At 39.1% G+C, this 17413-nt stretch overlaps 1 protein-coding gene across 3 annotated transcripts in view; it reads left to right on the plus strand.

Annotated features, from left to right (window-relative positions):
* Positions 1 to 17413, plus strand: part of ADAMTS9 (ADAM metallopeptidase with thrombospondin type 1 motif 9) — a 172007-nt gene that overhangs the window by 57564 nt on the left and 97030 nt on the right. For all 3 annotated transcript variants that reach the window (XM_063661878.1, XM_054483816.2, XM_054483817.2), the window contains 6 exons: positions 7606 to 7772; positions 7865 to 7994; positions 8933 to 9059; positions 14003 to 14213; positions 14693 to 14857; positions 16657 to 16821. In XM_063661878.1, the coding sequence (XP_063517948.1) occupies positions 7606 to 7772; positions 7865 to 7994; positions 8933 to 9059; positions 14003 to 14213; positions 14693 to 14857; positions 16657 to 16821 (965 nt within the window). The remainder of the gene's footprint in view (positions 1 to 7605; positions 7773 to 7864; positions 7995 to 8932; positions 9060 to 14002; positions 14214 to 14692; positions 14858 to 16656; positions 16822 to 17413) is intronic.

The raw sequence follows: 17413 nt of genomic DNA on the forward strand, positions 1-17413 counted from the left end.
GAAAGGGATTTAACTGGTCACCTTACACAAAACTCTTCCCAGCCGTGAAGAGCAGCATGGCTTATACTCAGATCTAGAATAAATTAAAGCTGTCTTGCTGGGCAGTCAATCTTTAAAAGAAATGAATGTACTTTCTTTCTTGTAATATCCAGGCAAGAACTCTATTTATTCATCTGAATTCAACCTGTATAGAGGCCCCTAATCTAAGCATTTGGACATATTCAGCCAGTAAATGAGTATTTGTTGAATTGAATTAAAGTCTATATCTCTATTTTGGAATGTCTACATGAAGCTGCATAGATAGACAGTGAGCCTTCAGCTAAGCATGCTAATCAAGTATGATATTTATACATGACTCCATTATGGCATTTGCTATCACTATTCATTCATTCACTCACTCACTCACTTATTTAATATGTGCCAGGCACTGTTCTAGGCACAATGAACAAAACAGATAAAAAAAATTTGTGTCTTCTTGGACATTACTTTTTAGTGGGACAATAAACAATAGGCAATAAACAGTAACCTGATAGATAAGAAAACTCCATACTGCTATAGTGATAAGTGCTGCTAGAAATCAGAGCAGCCTAAGGCAAATTGGGATACCAAGGGTGAGATGTGGACAGTAGAGTTGAAATGTTTGAATCATAGAGCAAGATAATAAGCTATTTAGGGGAAGAGCATTCCAGGCAGAGGGAATAGCCATTGCAAAGTCCTTGAAGTAGGGAAGAACAGAGGGAGGCAGTGTGGCTGTTGCCAAGTGAGCACAGAGGACACTCCTAGGTAAGGTTAAACAAGGCTAGGTCATACACGACCATATAACCATTATAAGAACTTTGGCTTGGACTCAGAGACATCAGGAGCCACTGGAGGTTTTGAGCTGAGGAATGACATCTTACTGCATTTATGTTTTTAAAGGAGCACTCTGGCTGGTACATTGCGAAGAGATGGTGGGGGAAGTGTGTACAGGACAGAAGCAGTTGCCATTGATTAGGAAATCATTGCAGTAATCCAGGAGAGAGATGCTGGTGGCTTGGCCCCAATGGGAGCGGTGAAAGTGGCAGTATGTGGTTAGATTCTGGATATCTTTTGAAGTTGGAACCAATATGATTTGTTGATGGATTGAACATAGTGTGTGAGTTAAAGGTACAAAGGAGTTAAAGGTACACAAGAGTTAAAGGTACAAAGGAATCTCAAAACTCCAAGGTCAAAACCTGAGCAATGGGAAGGATGGAGTTGTCCTCAACTGAGATGACAAGACTAGTTACATATTTATTATACGACCACTAGTGTTTTAAAGTTAGGGCAGGGTCTTTACATCTTAAGCTACGGATATGAAGCCTACATGTGATAGGTACAAAGCAAATGATTGCTGAATTGTTGAACAGCCATTATCAATGCCGTCTTTAATGACTACCTACTGTGTGCTTAATGGAGAATGAGGTTACCTTGGAAATGTACATTCACCTCTTCTTTCAAGGGCCGTAAAGCCTTACTTGGAATTAATTACTCAATCACTACATCAGCTTTTCACTACCCGAAACATCCAAATGAGTGACAACTTTATAAGACAATTAACAAAGTTCTTGGAAGACTGCTTTCAAATTATTTTTTGGGGGAATCCTTCATTTCTCCTTGCACAGCTGCAGAATGGGGCAAGTATTTTTCTTTGTACACTTGGTTATAAATTTGAGCATGTGGCTGCTGTGTCCTTACTACTTCCTAATTAAATCAAACAGCATTGCATGCAGCCTGCTTTATAAATTAATTTCCGGAGACCTGAAGGCCATGTTGAGTTGCTCCTTTCTTCTCTTCGAAAGAGAGAAGGATTCTCTGCTATCCTTCTCTTTCTTGGATAAACAGTCTCCCTCCAAGTAGTGGCCTCAATTCAGTTCAACTTAACCAATGCACATCAAGCGCTTGAATTCAGGGAGGGCCTCCTGATAACCTTTTATTATTCAGTGGAGGTTTCTTAATCTCCTTGTAAAGAATGAAAACAAAATTAAAGAAGATTTGTCATCTGGGACAGGCAGTCTGAGCCAGTTATGACTCTTTAATGGAATAGAATGGGAAAGTCACCTGTTGGCATAAGGAAATCTCTCTAGAAGCAAATGAAAAGTGTGCAAGCCTATATTGCAAGTCACAGTCCACTGAGTGTGAAAGTCGAGACCTCAGAGCCTTTGAACCTCACGGTGGTTACTCAACAAGTTAGGAAGAATTTGACGTTGTCATCAAGTCTGGCATGTGTAAATATTTACTCTTGGCTTGAGGGAAGATGCAGCAAATGCACTGAGAAGGTTTTACAACCCACACTGAGTCTCGCGTTGAGTCCAGTCACAGCTATTCCATTGCTAAGCAATATTCATCCTTATCCCTTATGTTTTTTTTCAGTGTCAGCCAAGCCATACTTTTCTGTGTATTCTAGGAGGCAGCAATTTCCAGGAGAGAGGGCCTTTTGTAGCAACCCAGCTCTGATGGGTGCAATGGGAGAGAAACCAACCCAGGAAATTAGCTCCCTTAATCGCATTAGTGGGAGGTTGGGCATTAGGCTCTTGTTTTCAGGAAACTATTTGTTTCACAAAGTACCAAAGCAGAAAGCCTTCCTGTCAAAGGTCATCCTTTCACATGGACCCCTTCCTCCTGTTGAGCTAAAGCCAAATTGTACCCAGGGCCACCATGTTCTTATCTCTTTAGAAGAAAAAGTAGCCATTTCTGTGATACTTATTTGTCTCCAGTACACTTAGCTCTTGATTAATTGTGGCAATGGGAAGATGGGAATCAATGCAGTGCAAGATAAATAGGATTTTTTTTTCATCTGATGATTTTAAGGATGTCTGGGGCCAAACCATTTATCAGGGTAGATCGTAAGAGGAATCTGATATCATTTGTGCTCCTCTCTTTCTCCCTACTCACATCTACTGAAATAAAGAATATGCACGGAAGGGTTAAACACCCTGAGTCAGCAAAACATGAAAGGAAGCCTGGAGACATTGGAAAAGACCCCCCAAATTAACCCAGAATAGACTATCATTCTTTGCATATGACCACACTGGATTGTCACTTGATTTACAGAACCGGCATGTGACATTTTATTTCCCCCTTTTTATCAAGACATCAGCTGGGTAGCTAGCATGCAACTTCATTTGAAAGAATTGGGTGATTTTGTTGACAGCACATCATACTGTCACCATTTGAATGACCCGCATTAGGGAGCAGCCTCAGGATGCCCAAGGTGCCACGGAAACAACCTCGGCTTCAGTGACCCACTGAAACTCCCGCCTCTTTCATGGCTGGTGGGTCTCACGCTGCAGGAGCTGCAGGCAAGACGAGGTTGTCAGAGGTTTACACTGACTGAGAAAGAGTCATTTGGCTGGAAGCGCTCTATCCTCCTTGTCATGAGTGTCAGACTCCATCAGTCACTTATTCTTTCAGCATCATCGATTGAGCACCTACTATGGGTTGGGATCTTTCTTGGGCTTATAAAAGTAAATTTTTATTTTCTCATTTTATATATTTAAGGGGTAGGACTACAGGTTTCTTACATGCATATATTGGGTAGTGGTGAAGTCTGAGCTTTTAGAGTATCCGTTACCCAAATAATGAACATTGTACCCAATAGGTAATTTTTCAACCCTTATCCTCCTTTTACCCTCCCACCTTTGGTACTCTCCAATGTCTATTAGTCGAAAAAGTGGATTTTTAAATGGCTGCTTTGCTCAAGGGCTCATGTAGACTAACAAAATGAACAATTTACATTTAAGAAAATCTACAACACAAACATACTTAGTTTCTATTTGTATACAAGAGAACGAATGCATGAACTCATTTACTCATTTAACAAATGTTTGTTGACCCCCTTCTTGGAAAATTTTAGTAGTTTATAGACTCTGGAGATGGATTTCCATGATTAGGAGCCACCTGGCCTTGGGAAATTAACTATTTTAAGTCATGCCTTTCTCACCCATAAATTAGGCTTCTATAATAGACACTACCTTATAGAGTTGTGATAAGGAGACAGTACGTACAAAGGCATTTTGATCTGCCAGGAACTAAAGCTGATATGGATTCTTATTTAATCCATATAACAATCTTATAAAAAACTCATTATACAGAGGAAGAAACTGAGGCTTAGGGAGGTTAAGTAATTTATCCAAGGTGATACAAATAGAAAATGGGAAAGATTGGTATCCTTATTGGTCGGACTTCAGACGCTACATACTTAACCACTTCACTTTACTGCCACCATGTAGAATGATATATGGCTGACCTGGAAATACACAGGACTTGAAATTTAGGTTTATTGGTGGGAGTGAACAGTGAGACTAGGAAGATAGGTGAAGACTAAGATCTGTAAAGTTACAGGGAGGTTATGCTAAGGAGGTTGTACTATCTTATAGGTAGTGGTGACTTCCAAAGGATTTTGAGCAAAGAAGTTGGAGGGTATTTTATCCTTTTAAAAGCTAATCTTGACATTTCCCTGTGTTACCACGTCCTTCCCAATCATTTCAAATGAAGGCACCTTATTCTTCTCTTGGGGCCAAATGTTGTTTACATGGGTGAGAATTCTGGTAAATGAAGTGCTGGATTAGGAACAGAATTCAATGCAGTTAATTCCTAATCCTGGAAGGAATAGCCCTGCGTCAGTAAAGTGTCCAATTGCATGAACTCTGTGAGGTCCCCATGTCTACGAAAATTAAGGATCCTGCTGCTGCTGAACCACAAATATTCAGAGCTTCATCTCAGCCCTCTTTAATATCCACATAAGGGTATAATATTTACTTAACCTAACTCCTTGGAACCTCTTCTGTGTACACACTGCTTCTCTCCTGAGTGGTGAAAGATAATGTGTCACCTACACTGATGAGATGGCCTGCATCAATGAAAGATGAGTTAGGATCTGGCTAATACCTAAGACATCTTGTCCACTCCTCATTCCACAACCAAGACAGCTATCATCAATATGATGCTAAGACATGATGCTGTCGGTGAATCACATTCAGCATGGTTTCTTGGGCAGCTGTTACCAATTGATTGACATTGGCACTGGGGATGAAAATTATTTGCCATCTGTGAGTTAAATGTCCTTGTTCCTTTTATTCACCTAAATATATGGCCTGTACCTTTCAAGGGCATCCTCACTACTAAAATTTGCTACTCTTGCACAAATTACAGACGGTAAGGGGGGCCTTTCTCTAGTCTTTGTTCAGAGCCCAAATTTTTAGTAGCTCTGATTTATTAAATACCTGCTTCATGTCAAGCCCGACACTCCAGAGGACTTATTCAAGGAGCAGTGGTACCAGGGGAGAAAAAAGCAGCACTATCAAAATTTTGAATTAACTACTAAAAGGAAAAGATGTGATTGAGATTTTATCTTGAGAAATTAATCAAAATTTATGAAAATAAATTTATTTGTATTTGACCATCAACTACATCTTCATTTTAATCCTGCCAAGGTTTTGAAAAGAATAAAGCAATTAATAAATATTTTTGCTTATATTTTTCATATCAAGTCACATAATAGCCAAGTAGTATATTCTTGACTGAAAGTCTGAATTTAACAGTAAAATCTGAAAGGGAGTCAATTTTAGAAACGCTTTCTAGAGATTTATTAACTTTCACCATAAGCTCTCTTGACCTTTTAATAAATAAATAATTTCTTCTGAAGCAGCTGTTGTCTCATCCTCCTTGTCAATTTTCTTTCCTGTTTCTTTTTTCAGCTTCATCGAGGGATACTTGACAAATAAAAATTGAATATATTTAAGGTGTTCAACTTAATGTTTTTCTACTCCTATACACTGTGAAATAATCACCAAAACCAATCTAATTAACGTATCTATCACCCATATAGTTACCGTTTCCTTTTGTTTTCTTTTTTCTTTTCTTCCCTCCTTCCTTCCTCTTTCCTTGTCTTTCTTTGTCTCTCTTTTCTTTTCTTTCTTCTTTCTCTCTCCCACTCTCTTTGTTTCTTTCAACACTTATAATCTACCCTTTAAGCAAATTTCAAGTATGCAATACAGTAAGGTTAACTATAGTCACATTGCTTTACACTAGATCTCCAGAATGTATTCATCTTGCTTAACTGAATCTTTGCATCTTTGACCAACATCTCCCCATCCCCCCTCCCTCCTGCCCCTGGCATTTACCACTCTACTCTCTGCTTCTATGGGTTTGACTATTTTAGATTCCATAACTGGTCTAACTCTGCCAGGTTCTCATTTGGCCAACATTTTGGCACTCGATTCAAGCAGTTCTCCGATATCACTTTCGCAGCATCACTGATTTTTTTCATCTTTTGCAAGATCTGGAGTAGATTTATTCATTCTTCCCCAAAGATACATATTTACCGAGCACCTGCCATGTGCTCTTTCAGAAACTGGGATATAGTAGTGAATAAAATGATGCCAACATTCTTACCATCATGGGTCTTACATTTCTTGTTTGGGAAGAGAGAGTATAAACAAAGTGCCATGGAGAAAGGTGAGAAAGGGGATAGAAAGTATGTAATATGTGCTAACAATGGGAGGCAGTTGCAGGTTTAGAAATAATGTTCTGGGTTGGTGTATTAATCTTTTACCGTGTAACAAGTTATCTCAGGACATAGTGGCTTAGAACAACAAATATATACTATCTCTCAGTTTCTCATATAAGGAATTTGGGAGCAGCATGTATGGGTGTTTCTGGTTTGAAGTCTCTCATGAGGTTGCAGTCAAGATGGCAGTTAGGAATGTAGTATTATCTGAAGACTCAACTAGGGCTGGAGAATCCACTTCCCAGATTACTCACTCAGAGGGTGTTGGCAGAAGGAATCAGTACTTCCCTGCTGCTTGCAGGCCTCTCTGTGGGTTCTTTAGTATCCTCACAACATGGCAGCTGGCTTCTTCCAGAACCAGAGGTCCAAGGAAGAGCAAGGCAGAGCCATAGTGCCTTTGGCCTTGACTCAGAAGTCAGGTTCTGTTGTTTCTGCATTGTCCTACTGATTGCAGTCATTCCTATTGAATGTGGGAGGGGATGACACACAGTGTGAATACCATGCAGCAAGGCTGGTTGGGGCGATATTTGAGGCTGGCTACCACAGTGAGCTACACTGAAAAGGAGGTCTTTGAGCATCATATTAACCATGGATTTTCAGATTTCAACATCTGTCAAACAAAAAAGACTTAACAAAGATTCAACAGGCTTGACTAATTCTAGTATATATAGATTTGTCTAGGAACCAATTTTATAAGTGTTCAGTTCACTAATACATATTTTCAAATCATATAAACACTTTTGCTTCCATCTAAAATTCTGTAACTGTGGGTCTTGTATAACAAGCTCAAGGTTTATTAGGACACCTAGGTTACATTTTATTTTTCACAGATACCACGAGGGAGTAGGTGCTTTTATCTCCACTTTAGAGATAAAGAAATGGAGATGGATGGAAAATGATTCCCAAGGCCACACAGCTGGCAAGTAGCAAACTTGGGACTTGAAGCCATGCCTGTCTGGCTCAAAAGTCCCTATTCTGTGCACAGTGACTCTCTACCTATCCAGGTGTTACTTCATATTTCAAACAGCTAGTCATTGACAGCAGATCAATGTGTTATTCTCTTTCCTCACCTACAGCTTTATCAAGCAGTAAAGGTGAATTCTTGCTAAATGGAAACTTTGTTGTCACAATGGCCAAAAGGGAAATTCGCATTGGGAATGCTGTGGTAGAGTACAGTGGGTCCGAGACTGCCGTAGAAAGAATTAACTCAACAGATCGCATTGAGCAAGAACTTTTGCTTCAGGTAAAAACTTGACCATGAGCCCACCACCCTTTTCTTCTGCTTGGCATCACCGAGCCCACCCACTTCCTTTCTGTTTTGTCCACATATTCTAGGTTTTGTCGGTGGGAAAGTTATACAACCCCGACGTACGCTATTCTTTCAATATTCCAATTGAAGATAAACCTCAGCAGTTTTACTGGAACAGTCATGGGCCGTGGCAAGCATGCAGTAAACCCTGCCAAGGTATCTGCTTTGAATTTGCGTTCTGGGGATTTGAGAAGTTTTTTTATCTTTTTTTTTTTTTTTAATAGCCAAATGCATGCAAACTGCAAACCCTTCTATCTGCATACATTCTCTAATCTCTTTTCTTCGAATGTGTCTGGTCATTTTTGGCTGGGAAGTTGAACTTTTTAAGGGATTCAGGAAATTTTAGGTTTCTTCATCCTAAGAAATTTTTGTACACATGTGTAAAACCAAGCAAAAATCACCTCTGCCATTGTAATTTTCCAGAGGCATGGTTTTAGTAGTCATAGCATACGTTATTTATTTTGTTTTCTTTTGTCTAAATGAGGAGTCAGCAAACCACAGCCAGTAGGCCAAATCCAGCCTACTGCCTACTTTTTTTTTCTTTTTTTCTTTTTTTTTTTTTTTTTTTTTTTTGAGATGGAATCTTGCTCTGTCGCCCAGGCTGGAGCGCAGTGGCACAATCTCAGCCCACTGCAACCTCCGCCTCCCGGGTTCAAGCAATACTCATGCTTCAGTCTCTCGAGTAGCTGGGATCACAGGTGCATGCCACCATGCCCGGCTAATTTTTGTATTTTTAGTAGAGAACAGGTTTCACTGCGTTAGCCAGGCTGTTCTCAAACACCTGACCTCAGATTATCCACCCACCTCAGCCTCCCAAAGTGCTGGGATTACAGGTTTGAGCCACTGCGCCCGGCCTACCTACTTTTACAAATAAAGTTTTATTGGAACACAGCCATGACAGTTTTGTTTATGTATTGCCTATGAGTGGCTGCTTTTGCCCTGTAATGTCAGGGTTGAATAGTGCAACAGAGATCCTACGCTCTGAAGATATTTACTATCTAGCTCTTTAAAGAAAATGCTTGCCAGTCTGGGGTCTAAATAGTTTATGGAATAGATTATTTTCCCTGAATAATTTTTTTTCCCTCTCTGCTTAGGGGAACGGAAACGAAAACTTGTTTGCACCAGGGAATCTGATCAGCTTACTGTTTCTGATCAAAGATGCGATCGGCTGCCCCAGCCTGGACCCATTACTGAACCCTGCGGCACAGACTGTGACCTGAGGTGGGCCACTGTTTTCTCAAGGCCTTTATTACTGAATTGTGAGAGTCTCGCAGGAGGCCCCAACAGGAGAAGCAAAAGGAAGGGATGCTGGTCTTTAGTTCTCCTTTCTTGTGTTTCAGTGAAATAAGCTTTAACCAATTCTCCATCCCTCTGGAACTGATTATCCAAGACACACATGTGCAGATTTCTTGTTCACCTAAGAATTAAAAATAGCTAATAGAGTATGGCACTTGCCAAAAAACATTCTCGGTTGATCCTCACAACTTGCTGGGTAGGTATTGGCATTATGATTGAGTCACATTGTATGTGAAAACTTGTTTTGAAAGTCAAAAGAAAAGGGGGAGAACCTCATCCCTTAAAGTACCCATAATGACCTACATCTACCTACTGAGAGTGTATACCACCCAGTAGAAGAACTCCTACACACCTGAAAGTTGCAGTACACTAAGGTAGCATCATGGAAGAAACAAGAAGAAAAGGTATATACAGATGTCTGAGATATTCAAACAATTCTGTATTTAAGAAAAGTGTAAAATCCGAGGCAGGAAATACTGGGTGGGTAGAGCACTCTGAAGCTTTTCTATTTGCTTGCAAAGTTGACTGTGTCATATTGAAATATTAAGTAGTCGGGGCTTGCATTTTATAGTCTGCATGACAGTTAAATGCAGTTAAGGTGAGTTGCTGTTTTATCCTCCTTTTAAGAAGGGAAATTCAGTGGAGAGTGGTATAGGAATGTGTTAAGGTCTCACCATTTATGAGCAGAAAAGTGAATGCTTAAGCATTTTGAAGGCTCCACATTACAATGCCAAATCCTATCAAAGGGTATTGGCTGCCTATAGTGCTTTAGTGCAGATTATAAGGCCTATTTGAGGCTCTGAGAAAACAGAGGAGTTCTGAGGTTGACTACTAATGTCTGCCATGGGAGTGAGAGGAGCAGTTATGGTACGAGTGTCATATTTTTGCCAGTTCTTCCTGAAGGCTCTGACTTCAAAGCCCAGGATCTTTCTAGCCTCTACCCAGTGTCACTGACTTTCTAGCTCATTGCCCTAGTGAAATTGGCTTGCCAAAATATATTGACAAAAGTCATTGTAAAAAAAAAACAAGAAGACATTAAAAGGCAGACATTTATACTAGGCAATATTCTTGTTGTAGATAGCGTCCATATAAACCCATTGTTTCAGCCAATTGAGTTAAATTAAAGTTCAAGTCTCTTCAGGAAAAAATAATCAGTTAACTAACTGCTAAACTGAATTGATCACTTAAGTTTGGGGAAAAAATGAATTGGTGGATAGATTCCTTGAGGAACAACCTTAATAAATTGAGAATGGTGACATTTTCTGAGTAGCCTTATATCAAATTATCACTATATTCCCCAGTACTCTGTAATGGTTATGGTAATAGAGTCAACCATTTACTAAAAACTATTTTTTAATAGTTATATATTATCCTATTAATATTCTTTTACTAATAGGATAGTTCTTATATTATCCCATTATCTATTATTCTGTTAATATAATTAATACCCTACTAATTCTTCAAACAACATTATGATTTATATATTATTATTCTTACCATTTTACAAATAAGAAAAATAGAGGCTGAGAGTCATTAAACAAATTGCCCAAGCTCACACAACTAGTTAATGGAGTGACGGAAATCTAAATCTGCACCTAGATCCTGTGCTTATACCCTAGGAGAGAGTTATTTTTATTCTTAATTCAGTTATAATGATGAGTGTTACTCATGGATTCTATTCTGGGTAGCTTCTCTTCCTTTGTGAAAAGAAATAATTCCCATGAGTTTTTGCCCCATCCCTGTTCCCTACCTTGCTTGGAGCCCCTTACCTGTTTTTTCTCCACTGATTGAATCAGAACGGGACTGGTTGAGTCTCTGATGATAACTATAGATACAGCAGAACTCCTGCCTACAGTGCTAAGTGTGCTCCTATGATCACAAAGATGGTGGATTTATACATAGCATTGCGAATAATAGAATGTGATCTAAAAAATAAATTATTCTTTAAGAACCCTCTTTTTAAGTTTACCCATGGAGCACCAATTTGAGAGTGGAGATAATGTTTGAGCTGTTATTTTGAAAAACTATTTTTCACTTTGAGCAGATTCCAAAGTGAGCCACTATTTAATTTGTGATGATGCTGACTTATGTGGTGTTCTCCAAAGTTTCTCCTGCATTGGAAGCCTTTAGACATAAAATTTAAACAGTGCTTATAAAGCTAATACATTAAAAGGTACCCTCGAAGCCATGAGTTTTTGTGTAAAATGATGCAAAAGATCTCCAATAGATTTCTGCTCATTGGTTTATGTGGAGTTACATGATACTTAAAACTTGGTTAGAGAATGAAACACCAAGGATAATGATAATAATAATAATAGTAAATTATAACAGGAATAGCTACTTTTCTTGAATGTCTGCCATATGTGTGAAATGCTACACATGGCTTGCCTCACTCAATCCCCCAAGTATCCCAGTGAAATAGATTCTGTTTCCCTCCATCTCACAGATGAGGAAACTGAGGCCTAGTGAAGCTAAGTGTTTCAACTAGGGTCACTTAATTGACACTCACATCCAGGTCTTTCTGATTCTATAGTTCATACTCTGATTTTTATGAAAAATAATGTCACAATACCTAGGTGTAATTAGGGCTTCAGTTCTTTGTGTTTCATATAGTAGGTGTGCTAGCACACTAAGCTATTCTAAATTCTAAATTTCCCATTTGGAGAAAGTCACTATTTTTTGACACTTAACTTTTATATATACTCTACTCAGACCAAACAAGGACAGCAGGTCAGATCATAGGCTCCAATGGTAATAATAGCACCTCTAATTAAAGAAAAGGTGAAGGGATTATGTCCAGATCTTTCAGTAGATGTGAAGATCATAGGGTTAGGAATTTTAAAATGCAAAGAAAAACCAGGAGTTTAGGATTAGTTTCCAAGGCCTCATTAGACAGGTGCATGCTCATTCCTAAAATTAACCAGAAGATCATGCCTATTTGTCAACATTCAAATGCATAGCTTACTGGCCTGTATAGATTGTTTGGAAAATAAAATTGTTCACTGAAAAATACACAGACACAAACAAAGCCTAAATAAGGTGTTCTATCTTGCATCTATCAAACTGACAGTCAATATAACCATTACAGTAATTATTGTCAAGTAGCTGTGTCCAAAACTGAAAGACTGAAGAGAGGATTGTTACTGATTGGTCAAACTCTGAAATAGCTTTTCTAAAAGCATGGTTGTGGATCACTCATTTTGAAAGATGATCCATCCATAGCACACTAGTATTTCTGAGAAGCCTTACCAAGAATCTCCTTCCCCAAGTGGAGGTTAATAATGCTGATCAACGTTTTGAAGGCCTTGAGAAGTTCTGTAATATATAAAACCTTTTGAATTCAGTAGTTCTTAAAATTATTTAATCCCACAACTTCCCCTGCAATAAAAACACACAGGATTCCACTTGTTTTTCTCAGTTTCTACTTATTAACAACACTGTGGAATATGGTTTCCTGAAATATAGTATTAAAATACAATTGTATTTTATGTCCCTTGAAATGAACTAAATGAACACGAAACATTGAAGGTCACCATCCAGGGAGAGACTACAAAGCAGGGGGTAGCATTTTAAGAACTTTTCTAAGGCAGTGCTATGCCCTTTCCATAGACTCTTCAAGATTCTCTGCTCAGATTCTGGGGATGATATTACTGTCAGGGGCACTCGAGCCACTGTGCCATGCTAAGCTGCTGGCGTGTTTTCTTGTGGAGGCAGGACACCTTCCTTCTTCATCCAGGATGGAAAATAACCTTTCCAGAAGGAAATGGTGACGAAGGCAAAGAGAAGGTAGCCAAGAATCAAAGGGCAGATGAAAGTTCCAGATGCTTCTGTTGAATTGGGCCACATTTTTGCCACACTTCCTGAAGGAAGTGAGAGTTTGCCCCACTACACTGTGACAGGATGAGATAAAGCATTGTTTTACAATTTCTCATTGAACATGTTCCGGGTTAGAACAAAATCCCCCAAATATGGTGTCACTCTATTGGAAAATCTCCATAGCCCACTTTACTTGCCAGATGGTCAACTCTGACCTACTTTGGGGCATTCATGAGAAATTCCAAGATAAGCATGAGGCCAGAACTCTTTTTTACCCTGAGTTCTACCCTGGACAGGTACACATGGAAGTAGTCTCAGGACATTGGTTACGAACAAACCACCCAATTTCTAAGCAGTAATGAGTGAACAGTCAAGAGTGAAATCCAATGAAGAGTACAAGGAAATCACCCTTTCTGGATTTCTAAATCTAATCAACAATACGTTTTAAGGTTATTTATTTAGAATATTCTGTTTAGTTTAAGAATATTATTTTTTAAAAAATTTAAGCACTGCTGATCATATTCCTAGGGTATTAAAAGAACCAGACGATTGGCCAGCACGTACTGAATACCTACTATGTCCCCCCATAATCTCATTACAGGTAGTATGGATACAAAGGTGACAGAGATTTATAGATTCAAATCTAATTTTAAAGTGTATAATTGAATTGTATAAAATATAGTCCATGTCTTCAAGGAATTTAAGAGCCTTTATTTACAGATAATAATGTACACAGGTTTTAATACACTTGAAAAAAATTTTTTTTTCCTTTTGGTAGCTTGAATTTCAGATTGACTGTCGGGGTAAAATCATCGCAAAGATAACACCTCTGGCTGTCATTCTGTGACTTCTTTGTACATTGGCAGCCATGAAAAACACATGGATATGTTGTTTTAAAATTAGATTTTAGCAACTGACTGTGGCTTTGGGCTTCATGGTATTCGAGTTAAGAAAGAAAAAGGAACTCAACTCTTCTTTGAATACCGGTTGACTATAGATAAGGCATATATTTTTAACAGAAATGTTGGTTTTGCCCCATTATTTTTGCATAGGTGGCATGTTGCCAGCAGGAGTGAATGTAGTGCCCAGTGTGGCTTGGGTTACCGCACATTGGACATCTACTGTGCCAAATATAGCAGGCTGGATGGGAAGACCGAGAAGGTTGATGACGGTTTTTGCAGCAGTCATCCCAAACCAAGCAACCGTGAAAAATGCTCAGGGGAATGTAACACGGGTGGCTGGCGCTATTCTGCCTGGACTGAAGTAAGTTGGCTCTCACTCAAAGAGTCTTCTTGGATGCTGTCTGATTAGTTGATGGTGGCTCCTTGCAGGTGTGTAAGCCCCATTTAGGCTGTGTGGAAGATATGACCGTGATTGATTTGTAATGCCTGACCCCATTCAAGCTTTCCAGAATAGAGTAGCCATGGTTGATTTGTAATGTCTGACATGGGCATGACGTGTGGAAAATTGGAAGAAGTGGAACAACTCAACTGATTTCTTTTGCATACTCTACAAGCCATTCCCAGTTTTATTTTTGTATGCCAATGAGCTAATTTTGACTTTAATTATAAACCTGGTAAGCAAACTGATAACATGAAAAGATCTCCACCAAAATAACAACTAGAGTTGGCCAGCTTGCGTGTTTGTTTCTTAAGAGCTGGAAGAGACAACATAGCCAGGATCTTGAGCATACTTTATAAGAAACTTAGCAACAGTTTTATTTATTTATTTTGTCCCTACAGTGTTCTAAAAGCTGTGATGGTGGGACCCAGAGAAGAAGGGCTATTTGTGTCAATAACCGAAATGATGTACTGGATGACAGCAAATGCACACATCAAGAGAAAGTTACCATTCAGAGGTGCAATGAGTTCCCTTGTCCACGGTGGAAATCTGGAGACTGGTCAGAGGTAAGATGGGAGGGCTGTTATTTCCCCTAGGTCATCTGTTATATTCTAGTTCTGGTGCTGTCTATTTAAGGCAAACCCTTGTGCACCTTTCTCCCACCTCTCCCTTTCTCCCTTGTCTCCCTTGAGAAAACAACTCCAGTTCTCTGCCTGCACCATGACTGTCGTACTGGATGTAACTAGTCTACCAGTGACCTCAGAGGTGCTTTGGGCTTGGCTGGATCACTCACTGTTGTAGCTTCTGTTGTGATTTTGAAGTTCCATTCCATCACCTTCCCTCCTCCTTGAGCCCTAGCTAAGTCACTGAAAGGAAATCATGGATTTATTAATCATAAAGCTATACTAGCTCACATCTGAAGTCAACATGAAGTTTCCTACTTCCTTGACTTTGAAATAAGAGAATTAGACCCCAGGGAGTGACCTCTCTGACTTACCCATCCAACTGCAAGAAAAAAAAAATAAAACTCAGAAAAAAAAAAAGAAAGAAATGGACCAGACTGAGTATTCCAGATTTATGCCTTTCTCATCCTTTACTTTATGAAGCACAAGGCAGACCCTCCATTGCTTAGCACAGATGGTCCCAGGACAAAAAGAGAAAGAAGATGCAGCCTCTTTCATGCTTTTATGGTATAGTATTAGCACTCACTATTAACACAGCCCAGTGTTAACACAGTCCAAGGAGATTCTTACCAAGCAAGGACTCACTCCACATTCCTTAAGGGGAAGAAGGGAAATAAGAAATACGAAACAGAAGTTTCCTTTTTTATGGGCCAAATCAGGAATATGGGGAAAGAAAAAGTTTCCCTGCTACAGCTCCTACATCCATGCTCTTATCCCATCCTTATAAGTGCAGTATTAACTGCTTATTTTCACCATCAAATAAATCTGAAAAGGATACTATTAATGCTCCTGAAATGGTAGTCAATTAACAGTGTATTTGATTAACAGTATCTGATTCCTGGACAAATGAACTACAAACCTAGTGCTTTAGTTCTAGGTTAACAAATTACCTTTGCTTAAAAATCTCTAGTATTTGGTTAAAAAAGATAAAATAAGTGGTAGGTTTAAATTTTACTTAGATAGCTAATGCTGAAGTATAATTTCAAACTAAGTAACAAACCTTTGTAACAATATGCGATAAAATGGGGGTTGGGAGATCAAACTGTAAATTCACTATAATCCAAAGTTTCTTAAAAAGACTGGAAAGAAAATAATAAAATATTGATAATGGTTATCCTTGGGTAGTGAGATTTTGGATCATTATAATTTTTTCGTTTATGTTTTTCTGTAGTTTTCAAATTTTCTACAATAAGTATGGATAAAATGATGATTATATTTGGCATTTATTAAATGAACATTGTACCAAGAGCTTTACTTGGATTTGTTTCATTTAGTTTTCACAACCCTTTGCAGTAGACACTAATTCTCATTTTACAGATGAGAAAATTGAGGTTCAGAGAGATCTTGTGACCTGGTTATATAAGTGTTAAAACCTAGGTTGATCTGATTAATAATTCCCCACGCTTAACTCCTATGCTATAAAATTATGAATGTTGTTTTTCAAATTTTATAGCATGGAGCTATGTTGAGTTTATTTTGTGCTCGAAACTGGCTCAGAGACTATAAATATAAAATGAATGAAGAAAAGGAAAAAAATGAGGCTTAGTATATTTACAAATTGCTATGGGAGAGGGATTGCTGTGGGAAAAGGACACACCTGTTCCTACTCATCAATAAATAACCCCAGAAACCACAACACATTGATCAGAAATGACCCTGACTAGCTCCGCTTTTCATTACAGTGCTTGGTCACCTGTGGAAAAGGGCATAAGCACCGCCAGGTCTGGTGTCAGTTTGGTGAAGATCGATTAAATGATAGAATGTGTGACCCTGAGACCAAGCCAACATCTATGCAGACTTGTCAGCAGCCGGAATGTGCATCCTGGCAGGCGGGTCCCTGGGGACAGGTATTTTGAACGATAAGATTCTTAACTGCTACATTCTTTCCTTCTTATCTGGAGAGGACTTGCAAAGGAGCATTCCAGTGGTGGAGATTTAACCGCTGTGCCGGGTGGCATGCAGGACACCTCCATGGCACTGGATCAAGCACATGTAACTCTGCAACTATTTTGCCCCCCTTTCGAGGATTGCTGCCTGCCCTCCTGGAGCTGATTACCCTTTTACAGACCCACATGCCTATCTTTGCCCTTTAGCTTGAGCAGATGAGCATTTGAACAAATTCACAACAGATTTCATGTCTGGCTGATGTTATCTTCTAGCGTGCCTCTGTGGGTCTGTTACAGTAGGTGATCCAGCACCAGAGTCTCTGCCAGGAAGGTCTGGAATGAGATTTGGAAAAGATATTTTGGCTCCCAACGTCACAATTACAAAGCTCACCTCTCATAAATAAGCCAGACTCTTCAAACATAATTAATTAGATCAAAGTTTGCAAAACCCTCATGCTTGGAAATAATCTTTTCCGAGTCCTCCAGTCTGTAGGTTCCGCGGTCTTAACTTGAGCTATTCTTAAAGGAGAGAGTGAAAGTCTCCCTTGGGCTT

The sequence above is a fragment of the Pongo pygmaeus genome, chromosome 2 (assembly GCF_028885625.2).
Source record: "Pongo pygmaeus isolate AG05252 chromosome 2, NHGRI_mPonPyg2-v2.0_pri, whole genome shotgun sequence".
In the NCBI taxonomy this organism is placed as follows: domain Eukaryota; kingdom Metazoa; phylum Chordata; class Mammalia; order Primates; family Hominidae; genus Pongo; species Pongo pygmaeus.